This window comes from Anolis carolinensis, chromosome 5 (genome assembly GCF_035594765.1).
Source record: "Anolis carolinensis isolate JA03-04 chromosome 5, rAnoCar3.1.pri, whole genome shotgun sequence".
In the NCBI taxonomy this organism is placed as follows: domain Eukaryota; kingdom Metazoa; phylum Chordata; class Lepidosauria; order Squamata; family Dactyloidae; genus Anolis; species Anolis carolinensis.
The window spans coordinates 181082038-181105824 of record NC_085845.1 but is presented as its reverse complement, the minus strand read 5'-3'; the positions used below and the strand labels follow the sequence as shown (position 1 = coordinate 181105824).

General features: G+C 40.9%; 1 protein-coding gene across 5 annotated transcripts in view; it reads right to left on the bottom strand.

Annotated features, from left to right (window-relative positions):
* Nucleotides 1–23787, bottom strand: part of kiaa1549 (KIAA1549 ortholog) — a 145228-nt gene that overhangs the window by 59262 nt on the left and 62179 nt on the right. For all 5 annotated transcript variants that reach the window (XM_062983074.1, XM_062983075.1, XM_062983077.1 and 2 more), the window contains exons 2-3: nt 7427–10144; nt 5914–6002 (exon numbers count right to left, since the gene is read on the bottom strand). In XM_062983074.1, the coding sequence (XP_062839144.1) occupies nt 5914–6002; nt 7427–10144 (2807 nt within the window). The remainder of the gene's footprint in view (nt 1–5913; nt 6003–7426; nt 10145–23787) is intronic.

Genomic DNA, 23787 nt, shown 5'->3' with positions numbered 1-23787 from the left:
CTGTATTGTACTGGAGGACTTACAGATTTCTGGAAAGTTGTTCTCTCAGGCAAAAAATAGTGTTTTTAGCCACAGTTTTTCCATTTCCATTTCTAGCAAATGTGGAGGGATGACTGTACTGTACATTTCAAGACCACCAAATATGCCTTCTATATACCAGCAATATACAGGAGACTATGTTATACTGTGGTGTTTGATAAGTGGATGACTGGCAGAGATTTTTCCTTTAGATATACCATATTTCCTTTTCTTTCTTTCCTGAGGACTCACCCACAACCAAAAGTTCGCAGACCACCCCTTTGAGTAGCACTGCTGTAGAGTACAGCCAAAGTATTTAATCTTTACAAATCTTTTAAATGGATTTATTTATTTATTTATTTATTTCAAATATTTCTATCCTGCCCTTCTCACCCGGAGGGACTCAGGGCGGCGTACAATTGGCAACAATTCGATGCCGATACATCATTAAAAACAACAACATATAAAAAATACAACCAATTAAATACAGTATAAAATATAAAACATAAAACGTGTTTAAAATCCGTTCGTACAATATCCTCCAACTTTATCCATATAACAATCTGGGTCGTCTTTATCATTTATTCATTAAAAGCCTGGGCACAAAGCCATGTTTTTAAGGCTTTTCTAAAACTCAAAAGGGTTGGGGCTTGCCGTATATCTCTGAGGAGGGTGTTCCATAGCCGAGGAGCCACCACCGAGAAGGCCCTGTCCCTCGTTCCCACCAGCCGCGCCTGTGTGGCAGGCGGGACCGAGAGCAGGGCCTCTCCAGATGACCTCAGGGATCTTCCTGGCTCATAGGAGGAGATACGTTCGGACAAGTAGATTGGGCCAGAACCGTTTAGGGCTTTATAGGTCAAAACCAGCACTTTGAATTGGGCTCGGTAGCATATTGGCAGCCAATGGAGCTGGCTTAACAAGGGGGTGGTACGCTCCCTGTAAGCCGCCCCAGTTATTAGTCTGGCTGCCGCCCGTTGTACTAGTAGGAGCTTCCGGGCCGTCTTCAGAGGCAACCCCACGTAGAGAGCGTTGCAGTAGTCCAAACGAGCTGTAACCAGAGCGTGGACCACCGTGGCCAAGTCAGACCTCCCAAGGAACGGGCGCAGCTGGCGCACAAGTCTGAGTTGTGCAAAGGCTCCCCTGGCCACCGCCGAGACCTGAGGCTCCAGGCTCAGCTATGAGTCCAGGAGAACCCCCAGACTGCGAACCTGTGTCTTCAGGGGGAGTGCGACCCCGTCCAACACAGGCTGTAACCCTATTCCCTGTTCAGCCTTACGACTGACCAGGAGGACCTCTGTCTTGTCTGGATTCAATTTCAATTTGTTAGCCCTCATCCAGTCCGACACAGCGGCCAGACACCGGTTCAGGACCTGGACAGCCTCCTTAGTGACAGGTGGGAAAGAGTGACAGAGCTGGACATCATCTGCGTACAGATGACACCGCACCCCGAAACTCCGGATGATCTCTCCCAACGGCTTCATGTATATGTTGAACAACATGGGGGACAGTACTGACCCCTGCGGGACCCCACAAGTCAATGGTTGTGGGGCCGAGCAGGTGTCCCCCAAGGACACCATCTGGGACCGACCCTCCAGGAAGGACCGGAGCCACTGCAGAACAGTACCTCCGAGACCCATCCCGGCAAGGCGCCCCAGAAGGATACCGTGATCGACGGTATCGAAGGCCGCTGAGAGGTCCAGCAGAACCAGCAGGGACACACTCCCCCTGTCCAGTTCCCGGCGTAAATCATCGACTAAGGCGACCAAGGCTGTCTCGGTACCATGCCCCGGCCTGAAGCCAGACTGCACCGGATCCAGAAAATCAGTGTCAACCAAGAATGCCTGGAGTTGTGCGGCCACCACACGTTCCATGACCTTGCCCAAAAAGGGGAGATTGGAAATAGGCCGAAAGTTCTCCAATTGAGTGGGGTCCAGAGATGGCTTCTTCAACAGCGGTTTGATCACAGCCAATTTGAGGCTCGCTGGAAAAATGCCTTCCTGAAGGGAGGCATTCACCACCACCTTCACCCACTCGGCCAACCCCCCCTCTGGCTTCCTTTATCAGCCAGGATGGGCAGGGGTCTAGGATGCATGTGGTAGCCCTCACCTCTCCAAGCACCTTGTCCACGTCCTCAGGCTGAACCAATTGAAACGAATCCATCAAAATGGGACAAGCAGGTGCTCTTGCTACATCCTCGGAGACTGCCGTTAATATGGTGTCAAAGCTAGAACGGATCAAAGCGACTTTGTCCGCAAAGAACTGAGCAAATGCTTCACAGCGGGCTGCCGAGTTGTTAGGGATCCCGTCTTGGAAGGCGGGATATAACAAACCTCTGACAACTCGGAACAGCTCCGCCGGACGGTTCTTTGCACACGCAATATTAGCTGCAAAGAAAACATTCTTTGCAGCATCTATTGCCGCAGCATATGCCCTAAGATAGAGACATAGCCGTGTTCGGTTTGGCTCGCTCGGCTTCGAACGCCACACACCCTCTAGTTCCCTCTTCTTTCGCTTCATCGCTGCCAGCTCCTCAGTGAACCAAGGAGATGGTTTAGCTCGGGTACTCGAGAGGGGACGTTCCGGAGCGATCGTGTCTATTGCCCTATTCACCTCCTTGTTCCAGAGGGCGACCAGAGCATCGACAGGATCACCAGCCAAGGTGGCGGGAAATTCCCCAAGAGCCATCAGGAATCCATCCAGATCCATAAGCCTCCTAGGGCGGACCATTTTGGGTCCTCCACCCCTGCGGAGGTTGGGGGCGCAGTGATTCTAAACCTGATCAGGTGATAGTCGGTCCATGGCAAAGGAGCGATGGTGAGCTCCTCCACACTGCCACCTTCCTCCCCTCCCTGGCAGAAAACCAAGTCAAGTGTGTGCCCTGCTCTGTGGGTAGGGCCAGATACTAGTTGGGACAGCCCCATGGTTGCCATGGCGGCCATGAAGTCCTGAGCTGCACCAGAAGGAGTGGTCTCGGCATGGACATTGAAGTCCCCCAGCACAATGAGCCGTTGGGACTCCAGCGCCAGGCCAGAGACCATCCCTGCTAGCTCAGGCAGGGAGACTGTAGTGCAGCGGGGTGGTCGGTACACTAGCAGAATCCCTAAACTGTCCCGGCCCCCTACCCTCAGATGAGCACACTCAAACAAGGTAGACTGCGGGATGGGGCACCTGGTCAGGGGGATGGACTCCTTATAGACCACTGCAACCCCTCCTCCCCTCCCTCCAGATCTTGGTTGATGCTGCACGGCATAACCTGGTGGACAAAGCTGGGTGAGATTGGCCCCCCCAGCCTCATCCAACCAGGTCTCCGTTATGCACGCCAGGTCTGCCTGCTCATATATGGACAAAGATACATCTATTTTAACCAACAGTCAAGATTGGTTCCTATAATTTTTTTATTGCATCCTCTATAATATTCTTTTCAACACCAATCAATGTGTTTCTTTTATTCCAGTTAATATAACTTTTACATTATTTCATTAAAACAGTAATAAACCTCCACTTTGCTACACTGTATGAACAAAGCATAATATCTAATTCAACTGGAATAACTGCAACAAACCATTGTTTATCTTTATTACTATAACAGCTTGTTTTATGATGTTTAGCAGAGCTAATAATACATAAGAAGATAAATGAAAGAACAAAAAATAAATGAACTAGCTGTTAGTTGAAAATATGCTTCCAAATAACTGCAAATTAGGAGTTCTTTTGGTTTCCTTGCACGCAAATTTTCATATCTGGAATGATATCCCGAGTATGGCATCATCTTGTTACCCATCATTCACTCATATCCTATTTAAATAAAAATGCATGCTTCCAGTAATGGGAAGGAAACAGAAGAAGAGGGGTCCAAATTCAAAGAATAAATGTCCCTTCAATACAGTGGTTCTCAACCTGTGGGTCCCCAGATGTTTTGGCCTTCAACTCCCAGGAATCCTAACAGCTGGTAAACTGGCTGGGATTTCTGAGAGTTGTAGGCCAAAATACCTGGGGACCCACAGGCTGAGGACAATTGCTTTAATAACTTAAATATTTCTCAATTATTTAATACTTTTAATTTCTTTTAAATATTGTGATTGATTTTAATTGCATTTTGTTTAAGCTTCAGTTGTAAGCCACCTTAGATAATATATTGCAGAAAAGGCAGGATATAAATAAATAAAATAAAGTAATAAAATACATAATATTACATGTAAAGATATTATGGAATGGTGCTTGTTCAAATTGTGCAGTATATGTCTAGTTAACATGTAGTTTGACAGTAAGCCAAGTTTATTTTCAGGAAGATGGTCCTCCCTAGGGAATGCATTTTTCCATGATAGCAGACAATAACTCATTAGTGTAGAGTTATTAAGCTCCATAGCAGTTACTCTCAAAACACAGCAACCTTGGCAGCACTTCATTAAGAGGCACAGATCATCTTGGGAAAGGTAGAACTCTCCAGATAAAAAATGTTGCAATTACAAACAAAAGCCACCATCCACCCATGATGAGGAGTGGCTTTTGTTTGTAACACAGTTCAATCACGTTTCAAACGTGAGTAGGAATATTGGGAAGGGGGTTGGACTGGATTGCCCTTGTGGTCTCTTCCAACACTATGATTTCCTATGATTGCATGTCTTCTTTGCCCTGTGAGACTCATAAGAAATTAACCCAAATTTGGAAGGTTTCATGCATATCAGATTAGAAAAGGAGACCTATAATTACCTAAAGCACAAATTTAATCGACAAAAGATTCCCAATGTAAATAAAGGGAGAAAATTGTATATACACACAGTTCAACCAGCCCTTCACATTCACATTAAGGGCATGGAACCCCCACCCAGAAGAAAGTGAAAAACTGTAAATTAAAATATTGCTATAGGTCTCTAGGTCTTCTAGTGCTACTTGAGAAAACGTTCTCTAGGAATCCTTAGATTCTCTAGTATGGCTCTATGATCAACCTCCACCAGATATTAATAACCACAGCAGCAGCAACAGCAACAATAATAATTTTATTTCTTACCTGCCTCTTTCAAAGTGGGGCACAACACAATTAAAAACAAACCATCAACTTCATAATTTTACTGGTGGACCTAGAGATGTGTTCTCTCTTTAGTAGTACTAGAAGACCTAAAGATTCCTAGATAGAACATTTTAAATCCACGCATAATCAAATCTGCAAAAGTAAAATCCGGAAATATGGAGTATCAACTATGAATAGCAAAACAAAAGTAAGCAACTATGACTCTCAAGACATCTTTTTGCCTACAATTATCCTATGTCTTATTCAGCACAGCAAATAGTAAAAGATTATGGGCACTACGAGCCCCAAATAACGGCCCAGTTGTTCACCTGCTGCAATAAAGCAAGGGTGTAAACATTAGTAATGTATCTGAATTATGCCATAACTAGTATCAGCTCTTCTATAATTTATGTGCTACAGAAAATGCTAGGTATCTATCTAGGCTTTCACCAGCATAAATCAGTGTGATTCACTGCAGGAGGATCTTTGACATGAAAGCAGCATTGCTCTGAAGTGGTTGCCGTGAGTTTGCGCATGCAGAGGAAAACTGTACAAATCTTTCCTCCTCTGTGCTAATACTGTGCTTGGCTCAGAGAGGCAAATAGATTTAATGCCCTGTTCTGGGACTTCCTGAACTAGCAAACAAGGACAGGATAAATCCACCATTGCACCGACACTTCATAAACCATCATGTTAATAATGGCACAATAAAAAGTTTACCCACAGCACAAAGGGTTAGGACTGAGATGCAAGTTGAACTGATCATCTATATTCATGCAACCCCTATCTCTCTCTCAAATATCCCTGGGAATATGTCTCTAGTCTGTGCAATTATATATAATGTCCTTCTTCCATATACATCACATTGTGTATTAATAAGCACTTACCTCCAGTTCTACTTGTCTCCTAAACTCAGTTTTCAAGATTTCTTTGATCGATTTACTGACATTTTCTAATACAGATTTCCGGGCAAGTGCTAGAAATGCAAATCGATTAACAAATTTAGTTTTACTCATGCATATAATGGTTTAAATACAGTAATTCAAACAGTAGAGGACTGAGATACAACTTTGAAGAAATACCTGGCAATAGGAAAATAGTGCTTGCAGATCTGCAGGGAAATGTATAAAACTAAGAGCCAATACTTATTACATGTTCAACAGCTGGGCAATAGACATATAGGATGTGTGTGTGTATGCTTCTTTTTAAATCTAAAGTCTATGATGTTAAATGTATTGATTGGGCCTGGTCCCCATGTGAGCCGCTCCGAGTCCCCGTTGGGGAGGATGGAGGCGGCATACAAAAATAAAGCAGTAGTAGAAGTAGTAGTAGTAGTAGTAGTAGTTGTTGTTGTTATTATTATTATTATTAAATGTCATAGATTAAAAACGGATTATAACTTTAATATATTCAAGATAAGGGGCTGATCTTTTTTGCTTTATGCTTTTAAGTATTTCATAGCTCTGAATGTATAAAACATATGTAAACACATTTTTTAGTTGTGAGAAGAAATATTTGTAGTTTCTACTGAAGTGTGGAATAGGCTTGAACTACATCATGATAAATCAACAGGCAGTGTTGTGTTTGGATATCTAATAGTAATTCCTCTCCTAGCCTTAGAAGAGGGAGCCAGCATGGTCTCACGGTTTGAGCACTAAATTAGGACTCAGGAGAACGATGTTCAAATCCCCACTCAGCCATGGAAACCCACTTGCGCAAGCCATACTCTCTCAGCCTCAGAAGACGGCAGAGGCAAACTCCCCTCTGAACGAATTTTGCCAAGAAACCCATGATAGGTTTGCTTTGAGTTGGAATTTACTTGAAGCCACACAACAAAAACAGCCTCAGCGGACACCTGGGAATAGTGGAAGAAGAAATGGTGGGTGTTTCTTGCTGGATTAATGAGGGGACTTTAGAATTCATAGGGGATGTAATTACAGATCTATAAACAGAAACCCTGTCACTGTGCAAGGAAGATGAGGTTGATCTAGGATGAGCCAGATGCATGGTTCAATGCATTCTGGCACTGTCTAATATGGCTGGCAGATAAATGCACCTCTTGGGGCCCTCAGTCTGATTTCATGTAGACCTCTGGCAAGAATGAACTTCTTCTTCTCGTGCAGAAGAGCATATTGCAGGCATCCCTAAGGATAGGCAGAGGAAGCATATCTGGACATACACTATTGCTTCTTCACTTCTAATTCAAAACAGAGGACATTAAGTTTTTCCGCTGAAGGTCAGGATATATAATACTGTGAATGAATAAATAAATAGATACTTGTGGTTTGGGGAAAACTCAGAACCAAGGACATCGTCACATTTTCTTTTGAGTTTTCTCTAAGGATGATTTTAATAAACAACTTTTAACAAAAAAAATTAATTTAGCAAGTAGAGTCTTACCAGCTGTCACTAGGTATTTATCAGGAACTGTGATATCACAAATGTAGGGCTGTCTGGTTGTGGTAGCTGGAATAGTTGCCACTGTAACTTGTGGAGTAGTGCCCAATGCAGAAGTTGAAAAGGATGCAGAAGAACCTGGTGTAATGCTGGTAATTTCAGAAAGGCCTGTCGTGCTACTAGAAGTAGTGACAGCAGAGGTTGTCACACTGGTAAATTCAGTTGTGTTAGTTTGTGCTGGAATGCCAGTTTCAACCGAAGTAATCACAGATGAAGACATCACTGTAGGAACAGATGATGACCATATGCCCATTGATTCAGTTGGGGAGACTTTCATACTGCTCATGTCTGTAACCAATGGAGGAATATAGGGGGTGGTTGTAAAAAAATGTGTGTTAGCAGCTGCCTCAGTGAAAGAGGAAACGAAACTGAGATTAGTAGTAGCACCAGTATCCTCCATAGTAGCAGTAGTAGTATAGAAAGGGGATGAAGATGTCAAGATAGTAGCTGTCTGTAGAGAGGAGAACCATGAGGTCACATGAGGTTCATCACCCAACATATTGCTGGTGAAAGCAGGCTCCAAAACAGAGGTGGGCAGCACCTGCACAGGGCCACTTATATCAATGGCTAAGGATGACGACTCAAATGGAGAGGTAGCTTCTGAAAAAGCTGAGGTAAAGTGAAATTCAGGTTCTATCAGTAAAGCTGAAGTTGGTTCCAGGAGCACAGAGGAGTTCATATAGAAACTCGATGGCACTGTTGCAGAACTGTGCATGGCTGGAATGGAAAATGAGCTTGTATTAAACAATAAAGACTGCCATGAAAAAGGCTGGGACGTCTCTATGCCTGTAACATCAACAACTGGGAATTCAGCAGAACCCCAAGTAGAAGAACTGTCAAAAAGCACAGATGATGGAAGGAATGTGGGTGAAATGTGAGGTACAAATGTTGATAAATCACTTGGCATTAGCAAGAACGATGTGGCTGTTGCAGATGACAAATGTGACAAGACATCTGGCTCAGAGGGAGAAAGTGTTAATGAAAGGCTGGATGGAATGTCTGATCTATTTACAGCAGATTGTTCTGTGGGAAACCCCTCAACTGTTTTGCCAAGGAAATGTGTGGACATTGGTGGCATAAATTCAGGTGTTTCCAGTAGGCTTGAATTCATGATTGTCATGGATGGTGTGCTCATGCTTTCAATGAAGGCAGACTCAGGGGGGACCATGGCAACACTGAATGGTACTTCTTCCGTGTTAGGTGTTAATATATCTGTTTTAGACACAGAATTAGGAAAGCTGTCGTAAGTATGTTCCAGTGATATTATATCAGAAGACTGGACATAGGGAGGGAAAACTGACGTAAATATTACGTTTTTAAGGCTATTTCCCATATCGTCTGACTTTGAGACTTCTGTAAACCTTGAAGAGAATGAAACAACTGGTCTTGAGGGAAAGGTAGTATCAAAGACTTCTGGAGGAGACTCCTGTACATCATACAAGTCACTAACTACTGATGTAAGTGGTGTAACGTTTATTTCTGAGGCCATGAATGACAGAGTCTCAACATAATCACCTGAGCCAACATCAGTTTCTGATGGCTGCACTGAAAAAACTGGCTCTGAAGGAACTGAGGTGAAGTCACAGTATGAACATGAAGCATATGGTCTAGTGAAAGGCACTGGGCTTGTAGAGTCACTGAAGACCTCAACTGGAGCTGTTATTTCCGAACTGTCATGCAAAACTGATGCCATACCTCTGGAGACTTGATAAGAAAACAATTCCTCACTGAAAAGATTCTCAGAAATAGTCGGAATGCTATCTGTGGGAGCAGGGAGAAAAACAAATGGAAGTTGTGTTGAAGACGTAACAGTCCCTGTGTTAGCTAATGAAACAGGAGTTTCCTTTAAAATGCTCAGAACAGATGTATTTCTTAAACCAAGAGTTCCTGTCACATGACTATTGATATTGTAATGGGCCCTTGTGTATGTATCAAGGTTTTTTGTCAAAGTATCTGGTATAATTGGGGTATTCTCATTTATCTGTCTCATAAACATGGGTGAACTTTCCTCAATAGCTTCAGAAAGCAAAGATATTGAAGACAGTGCATAAAAGGGGGAACTCTCCCTTTCTTTTCCAGTTGTGTCATCCACCACAGCAACAGAATTTAAGTAATCCAGGGACAAGTCTCTGCTTGGAGTCAGAGTTACACCAGTCAAGTCAAAAGGCTTCAAATATGGCAAAGAGTCATGGGGCACAGAAGCAGCCCTTTGCAAAGGTGTTTGCAGTGTTTCTGTGTAGTCAAGCAGCGAGGATAGAATAGACGATGAAGGCGCTAACAATAACGTTTGTGATGATGCTTTTGTTGGCTTCACTGGATAGGAACCTGAATGATAGTCCTCTGTAAAAGACTTTAATGAAGGAGTCTGTTGTGCATTTGCAAATGCACTAATAAATCTATCATCACTTAAGACTGCCTCATTACTTGTTACTGAAATATCCAATTCTTGTATGTTTTGTCCAGCCGCGATGGTAATTGTTCCTTCTTGGTCTGTTAAGGTCACCTCAGAAGAAGTAACAGATGGCAAAAAATCCTCAGGAAACACATCATTTGCCTTGGGATCTATTGTGCTTTTTGTTAAGGCTTCATGTGTCATGCTGTTCATGGTGCTTTGACTTGGAAAAAGAGAGGAGATGTTCTGCTGCTCCAAATATATTTCATCTGAAAGGAAAAGAGGAGAGAGCAAATTAATCATAATGTTAAATAAAACGAGTATTAACACATTGAAAATCATATATGATCACTCAATGATTCAATGTCTCTTAGGCTGCAAAACTGCAGATGTATAAAGTATAAATGGTAGAAAAACATTAAATTAATTGTCTTCAAAGATTCTACATTAAGGGAACTCAATTACCACTGAATTGTTTTAATAAGAGAACCCATGCAAGCCTCCAACTTAATTTCTATGTGCTACAGAGCTTTCTGGAACACATTTCAAGGGCCATAATCAGTACCAAGTACTGGCCAATCCTATTACATCCCATCAGAACTGAAAACGAACCCAAGACTGAGGGACTCTACTCAAATTGCTTGGGCAATATCTGGGTACAAGCTACTTATTCGTTCAACAAAATTTCAAACCTTCACATACAGTGTTTCCTAATCTGCGCAACAAAGCTTTCCTCCTTCTGAGAATGAAGACATCAACTGGCCTAAACGGAGGACTCGCTAAAGGAAGAAAAGGTAGAGTAATATGATGCTCTGGAATTTCCTTCTTCTACTATGAAGGTGCCAGGGGTGGACATATCCCATTCTTTCCATCTCTATAGAAGTTTCCTGGATCACATTTAGCCTAAGCAAGTGGAGTACACATGGTTATTTTCTGGTTTCATTATGGATTTTTAGCTTTACCTCCTTTATCTCTACAGACTACCTTTCATATTGATATAATCTGAATTCATGGCTGATAACTATCTGATGTTATGTGATGGACAGCATAAATCCATTGGATGGACGATTCAGTTGTCTACACTACAATACTCCCATTCTTTAATATATACACACAATGAAAGGAAAGGATGACCTAAAAGAGAGATTTCTGAACTGTGTTCCAGGGGCCACCTATGTTTTTAGAAGCTTAGTAGGAGTTTATAGATGTATTTATTCCCAATATGGGAAGGTAAAACAAACTATAGTCAGAACAATACATATTATGATAGTTTCAAAAAAGTAAACAAATTCTTCAATTAAAAAGTTAAAACAGGTAGAAAGCATACTATGATAAATTATTCTTCTGCCACCACTAATTAAAATATGAAGGCCTATTTAAATAAAAAGGATTTTGTCCATGAGTGAAAGGAGAACAGAAAGGGGATCAATAAAGTTTCCAATTGGAAGAAATTTCATAATCTGGGAGCAGTCACTGAGAAGGCTTTATCCCATGTCTTCACCAGACTAGCCTGGGAAGGTGGTGAAGACACACTTTTTAGATAGTCTGGATCTAAACAGTGCCAGATTTAGGACAAATGAGGGCCTGTGATGGTTAAGTAATGAGGCTCCTTCCTTTGGCCCTGAAGGAGGTAGGACCGGTAGGCTTACACTACCTGCTTTGTGGTGCACTCCCATAGACTATCAACTCTTTCATTATGTCTGGAATCGTTCCAAAACAGAGCACCTTCAAATTTAGAATTGCAGCACATAAACAAAATTCCTTGTAAAATATTTTTTTCTGGACAGGAAGATGGCCCTTGATGGCTAATGAGGTCCTGTGCTTAAGTACACCTAGGCACAATGGCAAATCCAGCACTGGATCTAAGACATATAAGGATTTAAAGGTCATAACCAGGCTTTAGCACAGCAGTTTAACCACCAGCTGCAATAAATCTTGGGTGGGGGGGGGTGCTTTGAAGCTTGGGTAGGGGGTGAGTGCCTGACCTTCAGCCCAGCTCATTGCCCACCTAGTAGATTAAATACAGCTGTGAGTAGATAAATAGGTACTGCTTAAGCAGGGAGGTATTTTAATGACAGCATAAGGAAAATACAAGAAAAATGCTGGCGATCAAAAAAAGGAGGAAGTCTATGAATGAAGTCTCTTCAACATGAAGGATGGAGTGACAGACACCCCCCCCCCCCCCCCGTGGCCGGAATTGAGCACAACCTCCAGGACACCAAAGATGGGAAATGCCTATATACTTCTATCTATACTGTTGTCTGTCCCATCCATGTATAACGGCATTGAATGTTTGCCGTATATGTGTTCTGTGATCCGCCCTGAGTCCCCTGCAAGGTATAGTATAAATACCATAAATAAATAAATAACCAGCACCTTGAATTGTGCCTGGAAATTAGATAATGGGAAGTCCTGGTAGATCAGCTTCCCTGAAAAACAGCTTTACCCCTGCTAGTCTTCCACTTTAAAAACAACTACATGGCCAGACAGAAATGGCCACGACCAGGATCATCTGCTTTTTGTTTTAAAGTACAGTATGATGATTTCTTTCCTAGAATCCTAAGATCATGCTTGATATGTGAGAAAACTACTGATTTAAAGGTATAATCATAATTGACTATACTATGTTTAACAACTAAATCCTTCTTCAGTTAAGAAGCTTCCATGGAATAAATTACATAAGCCTTCTCATCTATGAAAAAAATCCACTTAGACACACTCTTTTTCTTTTTAAAAAATAACAGAACAACCAGACCTAGGTCAAAGACCAAACAAACAACTCTGAGCTTCAGGGTTAGTTTATAACACTTCTTCCATTGTTTAAGAAACTGGGAATGAGAAGTACTAGATGATCTATTCCAAATTTTCTAGAGGTCTGCCATTAAATCCATATGTATTTTCTGGTCAGCCCTTCTCTAAAGCCATGCTACTCAAAGTGATAGTCTATGGATTAGTGTCAACCCATGAGGCTGAAGGGTTTCCAGGGAAGAAGGAAACAATTGTAGCCAATGATCATGAATACGGTACCAGTCCCTGGCACAATTGGTGGCAAAAAACCTGCCTTTTTCCCATACCAGGTACCTTAAGAAGCACAGGAGTTTACCTAAAATGGTAAGACAGAAAGGAAGAAAAACAATTGAAAGTGTGTGTGTGTGTGTGTGTGTGTATACGTGCACTCACATATGTGCTAGAACATTATCTAAAAATCAATGTAATATACAGGGTATTCTTCAATAAAAAGGTCAGTATGGAAAGGAATGCCTGAAGGTAGAAGAATATCTGAGCAAACAACTGAATGAAAGGCACAAACAGAATTGGTAAAACTGTTCTATTTAATACGATATCTACTTAATCCTTCTTCAGTCAAGACGCCTAGGGGAAATGAACCGATCAAGTCATCTAATTCATGAAAACAGCTGAACACTAGAGTTGTTCTTAATAAAAAAATATGTTTCTCATATCTAGTAGCTGTTTTCCAAACACGCCTAGAAAAGAAAGTATTTTGCATGGCTTTTTTGCACATTACATCTCCATAACAAATGTGCCACTGCTCACATATGAGTATTAGTCAACAACCACTTCATTAAAACATAAAGGAGAACATGTATGGAAAAGAACACTTTATATTAATGTAAAACATGCCTTGGTAGACAGGAAATGCACAGAAAAAGCAAATCATTGAACTAGGAAAACAAAAGAAAAGAATGCATAGGAGCCTGACAAATACAATAACATTCCAATGTTGTTTGAAGCATTTTTCTGGTTTTGGCATTGATATCATGGATTCCCAAAAAGACAAATTAATATGTCCTAGAGCAAACCAAGCCCAAACTCTCATCAGAATCAAAATGAAAAAACTGAGGTTATCATACTTTGGACACATGAGGGGATATGACTAATTAGAAAATAAAATAATAGTTGACCAAGTGGTAGTAAGAAACCAGGAAGGCTATACTGGAGGAGCATAGACTCAGCCAAGGAAGCCTGGCTGAGTCTATACCTTAGTGCATGAGATCTTAGAAAGGCTGGTGATGACAGGATGTCTTGGTGGCCTCTCATCCATAATGTCACCATAAATCAATGCTGATTTGATGGCAATGAACAACAAACAAATTCCATACAACAAGCCTCGTGTGACAAGAGCCATAACTACAACCTCAAATAGGGGTAAAAACATAAATTCCAAAAAAGAATAAAGTTCATTAATCTACACACCCTGTATTTTTCTTAATACATTAATCCATTAATCCAAGACGTAATCCGGAGCTTTTGAAACATGTCATGTTGGTGACACAGTTTTTAGACATGCATCATTTGGCAACACAGTGCTTCAGTGTTACTACCAAACTGGAGGTTAACCAACCTCTTATAAGAGATACAGACATATATAAATTGTAATAATGAAAGGTATGGAGACATAACGCATCTCATGAAAACCTTTCACTTATATTTTTAAATATATATGTTTGTAAGATAATAACATGTATCTTCAAGATTTTTATCATTTCCCGTTATGTTCGCGCAACACATCTACCCAGTGCTGCTGACACATTAATGTGTTGCAACACATCATTTGGAAAGCTCCGACATAATCAGTTTTCTGCTTTTACTAAGGACTTACACCACAAGTCAAAATCAGATATTGGAATTCTATGGAAATATGTATAACATCATTCCTATTGCCTCTGCTCAGCAATTTACAATTTTGCCTGCACAAGAGAATGGCAGCCATTCATTCTCGTGATAAAGTTAATACAGGGAATAAAGTACAAAATGTAAATGTAACAGCATAGGAAAACTCCTTTCTGATCTACATAATGGCGTATAATTAACGTAGAATTGTATCCCTAGTAACCTAGTTATCCATAGGGAACTTTCCTGCTGGCCCTGATTGTTAACAACTGTCAAAAGAAACCATAACAATTCTTGGCTGATCTTCAGTATGTTCAATTCCACTGAAAATTTTGCTAACAATTACCATAGAATCAGAATTGGGAGCGACGGCAAAGGCTATCTAGTCCAACTCAATGTCATTCAGGAACATACAAACAAAGCAATCCTGACAGATGGTCATCCAGTCTCTGTTTAAGAATCTCCACATAAGAAAACTCCACCACACTCTGAGGAAGGGTAAAAAGGGACAAAGAAGAAATGACAAAGCAGCAGATATCATGGATGAACAACTATGGAATGAGTAAAGGTACTGGGTTAGATGATGAAACGTAGTCCTTGAATATTGAAAGTACTGAATGATTCTTTATATTGTTCTGTACTTCATCATAACATTTTTGCAGGGGCAGAGTGCTTTGCATGCTACACTGACAAGAAAATTGTAGCTGTAAAGTAGTAAGGAATACCCGTAATGACGCCAGCCTCCTTAATACTTTGTTGACAAGTTTTCAGCAAATAAAGCCCATCCATTTTCAGACTTTAGAGTCACAAAGACAGGAAATGTGAATGAAGAGCATGCTAAAATTTCCTGATGACCAAATTATAAACAACTATACTTTCTGGGCAGCTCATCACATGTTAAAAGCCCAATGGATCTCCTCTCTTGAACTAGGAACACCTGTGGATACAATCCAGGAAAGCTGCTTTTTCCCTTTGCAATCAACTCAAAATCATTTTAATTTCCAGGGGGGAAAAACCCACTGCTTGTGCATGCACAATTATTTCTGATCTTTATCCATTTGTGAGTCAAACTGCTTTTTAAAGGGGGCACCTGAGGGCAAACTAGGCTGACATCATTTGCATTACATGCATGGATTTTCAAAATAAATAGCTGTCACAGAAACAGGGGGATGTCATACTACGAGCATGGTATGGGATTTAAGCCTTTGTGCCTGCTATGGTCCCAAGCTGAAACAGGATTTACAATGGGAGAAAAGCTTCAACAAACAACAAGGGAAATTGTCTTCCCATTATGAATGACCTTCTTCCCATTACAAATCCCATCCACCATGACCCCAACCTGGCTCTCTTCTTCTACTCACTCTCTGCCTGCGCCAACTATTTCTTTCTTTTTAAAAAAATAAACCATGCTTATCAGGACTACAAGCACGAATAACATCATGTCTAGTTTGTCATTTAAATCTTGGGAGGGGTGGGAGGAGGTAGATTGGGAGGAGCAGCCAAGAGAGAATGCTGATTAGGAAGAAAAGCAAAAAGCTAAGGGCACATCTCATCTCCAGCACCCACTTTGTAGTGGCATAAAAAATGAATCGAGTTTGCATATTTTTAAAAAATGCAAATAGCTTATTTTAAAAGGTCATGACATTTGCCATCTAATTTTAGCCAGCCTGTCAGATCTTTTCATTCCCTTTTGATAGCATGCTCAAATCTGACATGCAAAGGGAAACATGGTATTCTTTTTCTTACAATTTCTTTTACAGAAAACGAAAATATGCCTGGAGCGCACTCTTGTGATTTAACCAGTATTTGGCCTAATATATTAAAGCAGACTTCAGCGGGACTGTCAGAGTCTTCTATGGAAAGCAACCTCATCCACATTCATTTGTCGGCTGATGTTTCAGCACCCTGGGCCACTCACACACTTGCATAAATAACCTGAACTTTTGACTCTTAAAAGAGTTTGCATTCCCTCATTCAGGAAATTAACTAGGATTTCAGATTTTACCTTTTTTTCCAGGAGTTGGAAATGTTACTCTTTTATTTTCTTTGGACTAAACATCCCAGAATACTCCTGCCAGCATCACAACTAGCGATACTTGGTTGGGGATTCTGGGAATTGTGGTACAAAAAAAACCCCTAAAAGAACCTCTGCTTTCTTTCATACAGAAGGTAAAAAATTTAGAGCTCAATTTCCAGACTTTTTATAACCATTATTCCATGGACATTGATTTTTTTCTAACAGGTTAGACTGTAAAACAGGTGATGCCAGCACTGAGGAATTAATATTTAGGGAAAGTAGGCCAATCTATCATGTTAAAACCTGGGTTTGTATGAAAAGATGGGTGAAAACTGCTAGAAACAGATTAGGCAATCTAAATTTTGTGGAAAAGAATGCTAATGAAGCTTCAGCTGAGACACTTTGTAGCTGGAAGCATTAAAAGGCTGCACTCTTCTCCTTGTTAGCCTTGGGGAACATGTTCTTGTTATGACAGATGGCTATTAGGCACATGAAATATAATAGCTTCTTATTCAGCAAGTGATGAGAAAGAGGGTGGGCAGGGTATCATGTGAATGCTTTCAACTATATTCACTCTTTGATGCTTTCAGAATGGTTCCCTTTTACCGGTTGCAGCCTATCCTTTACACTGCATTGCTTCTGCCATCTCCAGTATGACCTTGGGGTTTAGGGTTTCCTGCAGCATCATTTCAATTATTTACCTAGGCATGTAATAGAGCTTTTGTTATATTGGAAAAAATATTCTCCTTCAGGAAATACAGAGAAACACCTCTTTCCCTTGACTTCGCCTCATTATACTCTAGCCTAAGTAGTTCTGGGTGAGAATAAAATGCACATTCTTTCTGTTCCCTCCTGCCAAATGGTTAAAGAAAGAAAATGCTACCTGAGTTTGAGAATGCAGGGAGAAAGGTTTGATACCAGTTGTTGAGAATCAACAATGGCAGTTGTTGATTCTCAACAACAGATTAAATTTCTACATCTAGGAAAGAAGAAGTCAAAAGCACAAATATAGGATGTGTGAAACCTTGCTTGAAAGCAATACACATGAAAAAGATCTACAAGTTAGAAATGAATCAACACTGTTATGTGGTGGAAAAGGCTATTGCAATTCTATGTTGCTTCAAAAGAAGCATAGTGTCTGTCCAGATCAAGGGGATTGATTGCTTTCTTCCCAGTATGGGATTCAAGACAGCTTAAAACCATCTAAAAGAACAATGCTAAAAGGAGTAGAATCAGTACCTTTGGCTCTACTGAGTATCATACTGTGCTATTAAATGGTGGTAAAATACCATGGATTCTGTGCTGGGAGGAAGGCAGCATAATAAATGCATACATACTTACTTACTTTCCTTGACCTGGGCACCATGCTCCCATTGAAGGAACCCAGAAAGGTGAAGTCTGGACCACACCTGAAATATGTATCTACCTCTGGCCCACAGTTGAAGAAGGATATTGACAACCTGGACTGTGCCCAGAGAAGGGCGATCAAGATGATCAAACATCTGGAAAACAGGCCTTGTGAGGAATATCATAGAAAGCTGGGAACATTTAGCTTGGAGGAAGAAAGACTGAAAGGATACATGACAACTATCTTTAAATATCCTAAGGGCTGTCATGTAGAAGATGGAGCAGTTTTGTTTACTGCTGTTCCAGAGGCTAGAGCATGAACCAATTGCAAGAAAAGAGAGTCTGCCTAAACATTACGGATAGTTTCTCTAGCTGTGGTATAGACTGCATTGGTGGGCATCTTTAAACAGAAGTTGGTTGGACATCTTTCAAGAGTCATTTAGTTGTTCATTCTTGCATGGAAGAAGGTTGAACTAGACAGGCTTCAGAGTTTCTCCCAACCCTTTAAGATTTTTATTATTGTATTTCACCTGGCATTTTCTACTCTAATAGGCAATGGTTTTCCAGAATCTGCACTTTCCTTTAATCTCAACCTGGAAAGTTCTTTATGCATTGCACAAAGTTGAATACCAATGAACAGAAGGTAAACATAGGCAAGGTGCAGTCTCCCAGGCTTTGTGTTTCCATGACTGAGTGGAAATTTGAACCTCAGCCTCCTAGAGTCATGATCACACTTTTCACACTGGCTTTCTATTATGCAAGGTACCCCATAGCAACCTTCCTCAGCCATCTCATTTCATACATGTTTGATTGCCAAAATAAGTTCCTTTAAAGCCATTTAAGAGCTGGGACCTCATATCTACTTAACGTTAATGCTTCTGGTCTATATAGAGACTGAACCTCCCATGGCAGTTTGATAAACACATCCATTAAAAAAATGATGATGATGATGAGGATGATGATGAATAGTTGGAGAGTAGATAATTTCACATCCATGATGCGTCTCAGACTATTTTTTTAGTTATTACACATTCAAGTTACGTGGCTGGCTACTCTTAATAAACATTCTGCACTAAAAGGTTTCCATCAATAGAGAAAAAACTGTCTTAGCATCTCAGCTCACCCTTTAACTGCCAAAGAAGAATATGGGGTGGAGAGAGGATTTAGAAGAGCTGTTTTACATTCCTGACAATGCTTTTTATTCCACCTCCATTGCAAGTTTGACTGTCAATGATTTACAACAAAGTAAAATTAAACAAATTCCCGAAATGTGAGGAACATAAAGGAGAAAGGGGAAAGGATACAAACATTCTGTTTAAAAGCCCTCATTATGTATCACTCACAGTAATATATTTATTCATGTTCTCCAACTGAAGCATGAATGAGAATCATCACCAAGGCCCCTAAATGTGGCCGGGCTGTGGCGCAGCTGGCTAGTAACCAGCTGCAATAAATCACTACTGACCGAGAGGTCATGAGTTCAAAGCCCAGGTCGGGTTAAGCCCCCGACCATTAAATAGCCCGGCTTGCTGTTGACCTATGCAGCCCCGAAAGACAGTTGCACCTGTCAAGTAGGGAAATTTAGGTACGCTTTATGCGGGAGGCTAATTTAACTAATTTACAACACCATAAAACTGCCAGCAAAACACGAGGAAAGGAATGAGGAAGTACAGCCACTAGTGGATGGTGAAGCAACAGCTCCCCCTGTGGCCAGAATCGTGAAGCTGGAAAAATGTTAAAATGCCTCTGTGTGTGTCTATAATATATGTTGTTTGTCTGCTGGCATTGAATGTTTGCCATATATGTGTTCATTGTAATCCGCCCTGAGTCCCCTTCGGGGTGAGAAGGGCGGAATATAAATGCTGTAGATAAATAAATAAATAAATGTTGTTGGACTGTAGGTTCTATCAGTCTTATCCAGCAAAATCAATAGTAAGGAACACTGAACACTGGAGTCCACCAATGTCTGGAGGGTGACAGGAATCTTATTGCTGTGTTAAAGCAGGATCTAAGACTGGCTGGCACACTGCACAGAGAGGTCAGGGTTAAACATCTCCACTCATCTGTGGAAGCTTACTATGTGACCTTGCCCAAACACCTGACAAAATCAGGCTATGATCAATACGCAAGACAGCTAGAAGCCAAGAAGGGTGAGAAAGTCAGAACCAAAGAGCAAGTGAAAACTAGGCAAGATAGAGGAGCAAAACAAAAATCAAGAGAAAACATAAACCTGTGCTTCTGGGCTCCACTTTAAACAGCTATGTGAAATAGGAAAAGTATTTTGCTACATACTGATAAGTGATAGAAAAAGCTTATTTTGTTTATTATATTCACCATCTTCTACAGCATCTTTTTTCCAATAAAGGCTCATTCTTTTCTGTCTTGTTTGTATTCTAATATTTCTTTACTTTTTGGAAACCTCCTTCTCTTGAGCCTGTTACTCAAAATTCATATTGGGAGTGAGCAATTTTAGGCATACCTGGATAGCTTATTCAAAACTTTATGGTCCCTTGCTCTTTATACTTCCTTTAAAATATTTTAATACTCCCTAGTTTAACTCTACTTCAGTATTTATATGCTTTAGGTTTTAAGTTGTATACGGTATCGTTTTTAGTATTGTTTGACACTTTTGAGCCACATTTAAGAGAGAAAACATGGGATATAAATAAGTAGGAGAGGAGGAAGAGGAAGAGGAAGAGGAAGGAAAGAGAACTAGGAGGAAGAAGTAATTGTCAACTTGGACACCTCAACAGAAAGACAACCATGGATGCCTTCTCGTCCTTTCCTCAGAGCAAAAACAATGAGGAATTTGCTGACTGTTGTCAAATATACTCCCCAAAACTCATTATTAGAGCCCCTGGTGATATAGAGGGTTAAACTGCTCAGTTGCTAAACTTGCTGACCGAAAGGTCAGTGGTTTGAATCCAGGGAGCGGGGTGAGCTCCTGCTGTTAGTCCCAGCTTCTGCCAACCTAGCAGTTCGAAAACATGCAAGTGTGAGTAGATCAATAAGTACTACTCTGTCAGGAAGGTAAGGGCACTCCATGCAGTCATGCCGGCCACATGACCTTGGAGGTGTCTACGTACAATGCCAACTCTTTGGCTAAGAAATGGAGATGAGCACCAACTCCCAGAGTTGGACATGACTAGACTTAATGCCAGGGGGAAACCTTTACCTTTACCTTAAACTCATTCTGCCAACAGTACATGACTATCTAGGGCTGATAGTCATGCAAATACTATCAGCCCTAGGGGTAAATGCTAGCCAAGGAATCCCTTTTTATTCATATCCCAAAGAAAAAGGGTCTGAAGGAAGACACCTCCATTTGCTCCAGTACATAACATCCCTTGCAGAAAGACTTGCTTCTATGATTTTTATGAACCTTTATTCTCCATTCATTTGTGTTAGCTTATAACATGAATGAAAACAAGACTCAGCAGAAAACCTCCAACTGGCTATAACATTGAAAAACCTCCAAATCAGCAGCTTCAACTTCCCTCCCCAATCTAAACTTTCTAATATTTCCTTAAGCTGTTGGAATGTTCATGACATCAAACCAATTAAGCCAAGTGAGTGTGTGAGTTTTCACTCCTGTAAGCACAGTGCGACGTGTAATACCCCATTAAATCAGCACAACCCCAGGACCTGCTACCTCAATTAGTACTTTTGTGTTTCTGCCACTCTTAGAGAAATGTCTGGAGGGAATTCAAGAAAGGATGTTCTCAATGGCCATCCTAAGGTATAGAATTCCCTTCTTAGGGAGACCTGAACAGCCCCATTATTTAGTCAGCAAACTGAGAATCAATATGGTGAAAAGGTTTGAGTGTTGGATTATGACTTTAGAGACCAGGGCTTGAATCCCTTCTTGGCCTTGGAAATCCACTGAGTGACCTTCAGCAAACGAGACTCTCTCTGTTTCAGAGGGAAAAAACTTGCAAAGCAAATCCTGCCATAGAGATGTCTTAGAGCAGGCATAAATTGAAAACAATCTGAAAGCACACAATCGCCGCCACCACCACTTTTCTATTTTGATGTTCTTTTAGGAGGTAACTTTTATAAAATGGGATTTTTCGTAAGTTAGAATAATAGAATCACAGAATAGTAGAGTTGGAAGAGACCTCATGGGCCATCCAGTCCAACCCCCTGCTAAGAAGCAGGAAATTGCATTCAAAGCACCCCTCGACAGATGGCCATCCAGCCTCTGCTTAAAAGCCTCCAAAGAAGGAGCCTCCACCACGGCCCGGGAGAGAGAGTTCCACTGTCGAACAGACCTCACAGTGAGGAAGTTCTTCCTGATGTTCAGGTGGAATCTCCTTTTCTGTAGTTTGAAGCCATTGTTCCGTGTCCTAGTCTGCAGGGCAGCAGAAAACAAGCTTGCTCCCTCCTCCCTCTGACTTCCCTTCACGTATTTGTACATGGCTATCATGTCTCCTCTCAGCCTTCTCTTCTGCAGGCTAAACATGCCCAGCTCTTTAAGCCGCTCCTCATAGGGCTTGTTCTCCAGACCTTTGATCATTTTAGTCGCCCTCCTCTGGACGTATTCCAGCTTGTCAACATCTCCCTTCAACTGCGGTGCCCAAAATTGGACACAGTATTCCAGGTGTGGTCTGACCAAGGCAGAATAGAGGGAGAGCATGACTTCCCTGGATCTAGACCAGGGGTCCTCAAACTTTTTAAGCCGAGGGCCGGTCCACAATCCTTCAGACTGTTGAGGGGCCGGATTATCATTTGTAAATAAAATACAAACAAACAAATTCCAATGCACACTGCACATGTCTTATTTGTAGTGCAAAAACAACAAGAACAAGAGCAATGAAAGAACAATACATTATTTAAAAATAAAAACAATTTTAACCAACATACATTTATCAGGATTTCAATGGGAAGCGTGGTCCTGCTTCTGGCCATAGTCAAGTTAATTAGGGTGGTTGTTGTTGTTGTTGTTGTGTGCCTTCAAGTCATTTCAGACTTTGGGCGAGCCTAAGTCTAAAATTTATTTATTTATTATTTATTTATTTACTGCATTTATTTACTACATTTGTATCACACCCTTCTCACCCCAAAGGGGACTCAGAGTGGCTTACAAATTATATGTACATACAATATATTATATTATTAGCATAGCACAATATTAGCATTATATATTACTATACTGAACTATACCACTATACTGTAATATTATTAATAATATTATATGTAATATAGAATATATAATTCATATTATTATATGGTATTAGTGTTATATTGTATTACATTATAATATTATCAATATTATATGTATATACAATATATTATATTATAAAACTGGGGGCGGGGGCCAGGAAAATGACCTCGGAGGGCCGCATCCGGCCCCCGGGCCTTAGTTTGGGGACCCCTGATCTAGACGCTATACCCCTATTGATGCAGGCCAGAATCCCGTTGGCTTTTTTAGCTGCCGCATCACATTGTTGGCTCATGTTTAACTTGTTGTCCACGAGGACTCCAAGGTCTTTTTCGCACACACTGCTGTCAAGTCATGCGTCCCCCATTCTGTATCTTTGATTTCCATTTTTTCTGCCGAAGTGAAGTATCTTGCATTTGTTCCTGTTGAACTTCATTTTGTTAGTTTCGGCCCATCTCTCTAGTCTGTCAAGATCGTTTTGAATTCTGCTCCTGTCTTCTGGAGTGTTAGCTATCCCTCCCAGTTTTGTGTCGTCTGTTGTCGTGCTTTTTTAGTCTTTTATTTTTATGCATGTTTGGTAAAGTTTTAAATGTCCATACTTAATTTATATATTAATTATGGTTAATAACATTCAAACTTTCCTGATGCTATCATTTCTCTTCATCATCAAACAGTCCAAAGACCCCAATTTGCTCATCAGTCAAAAGTGGTAAAAAGTGCACAACTGCCAAATAGATTCATAAATTGACAAGACA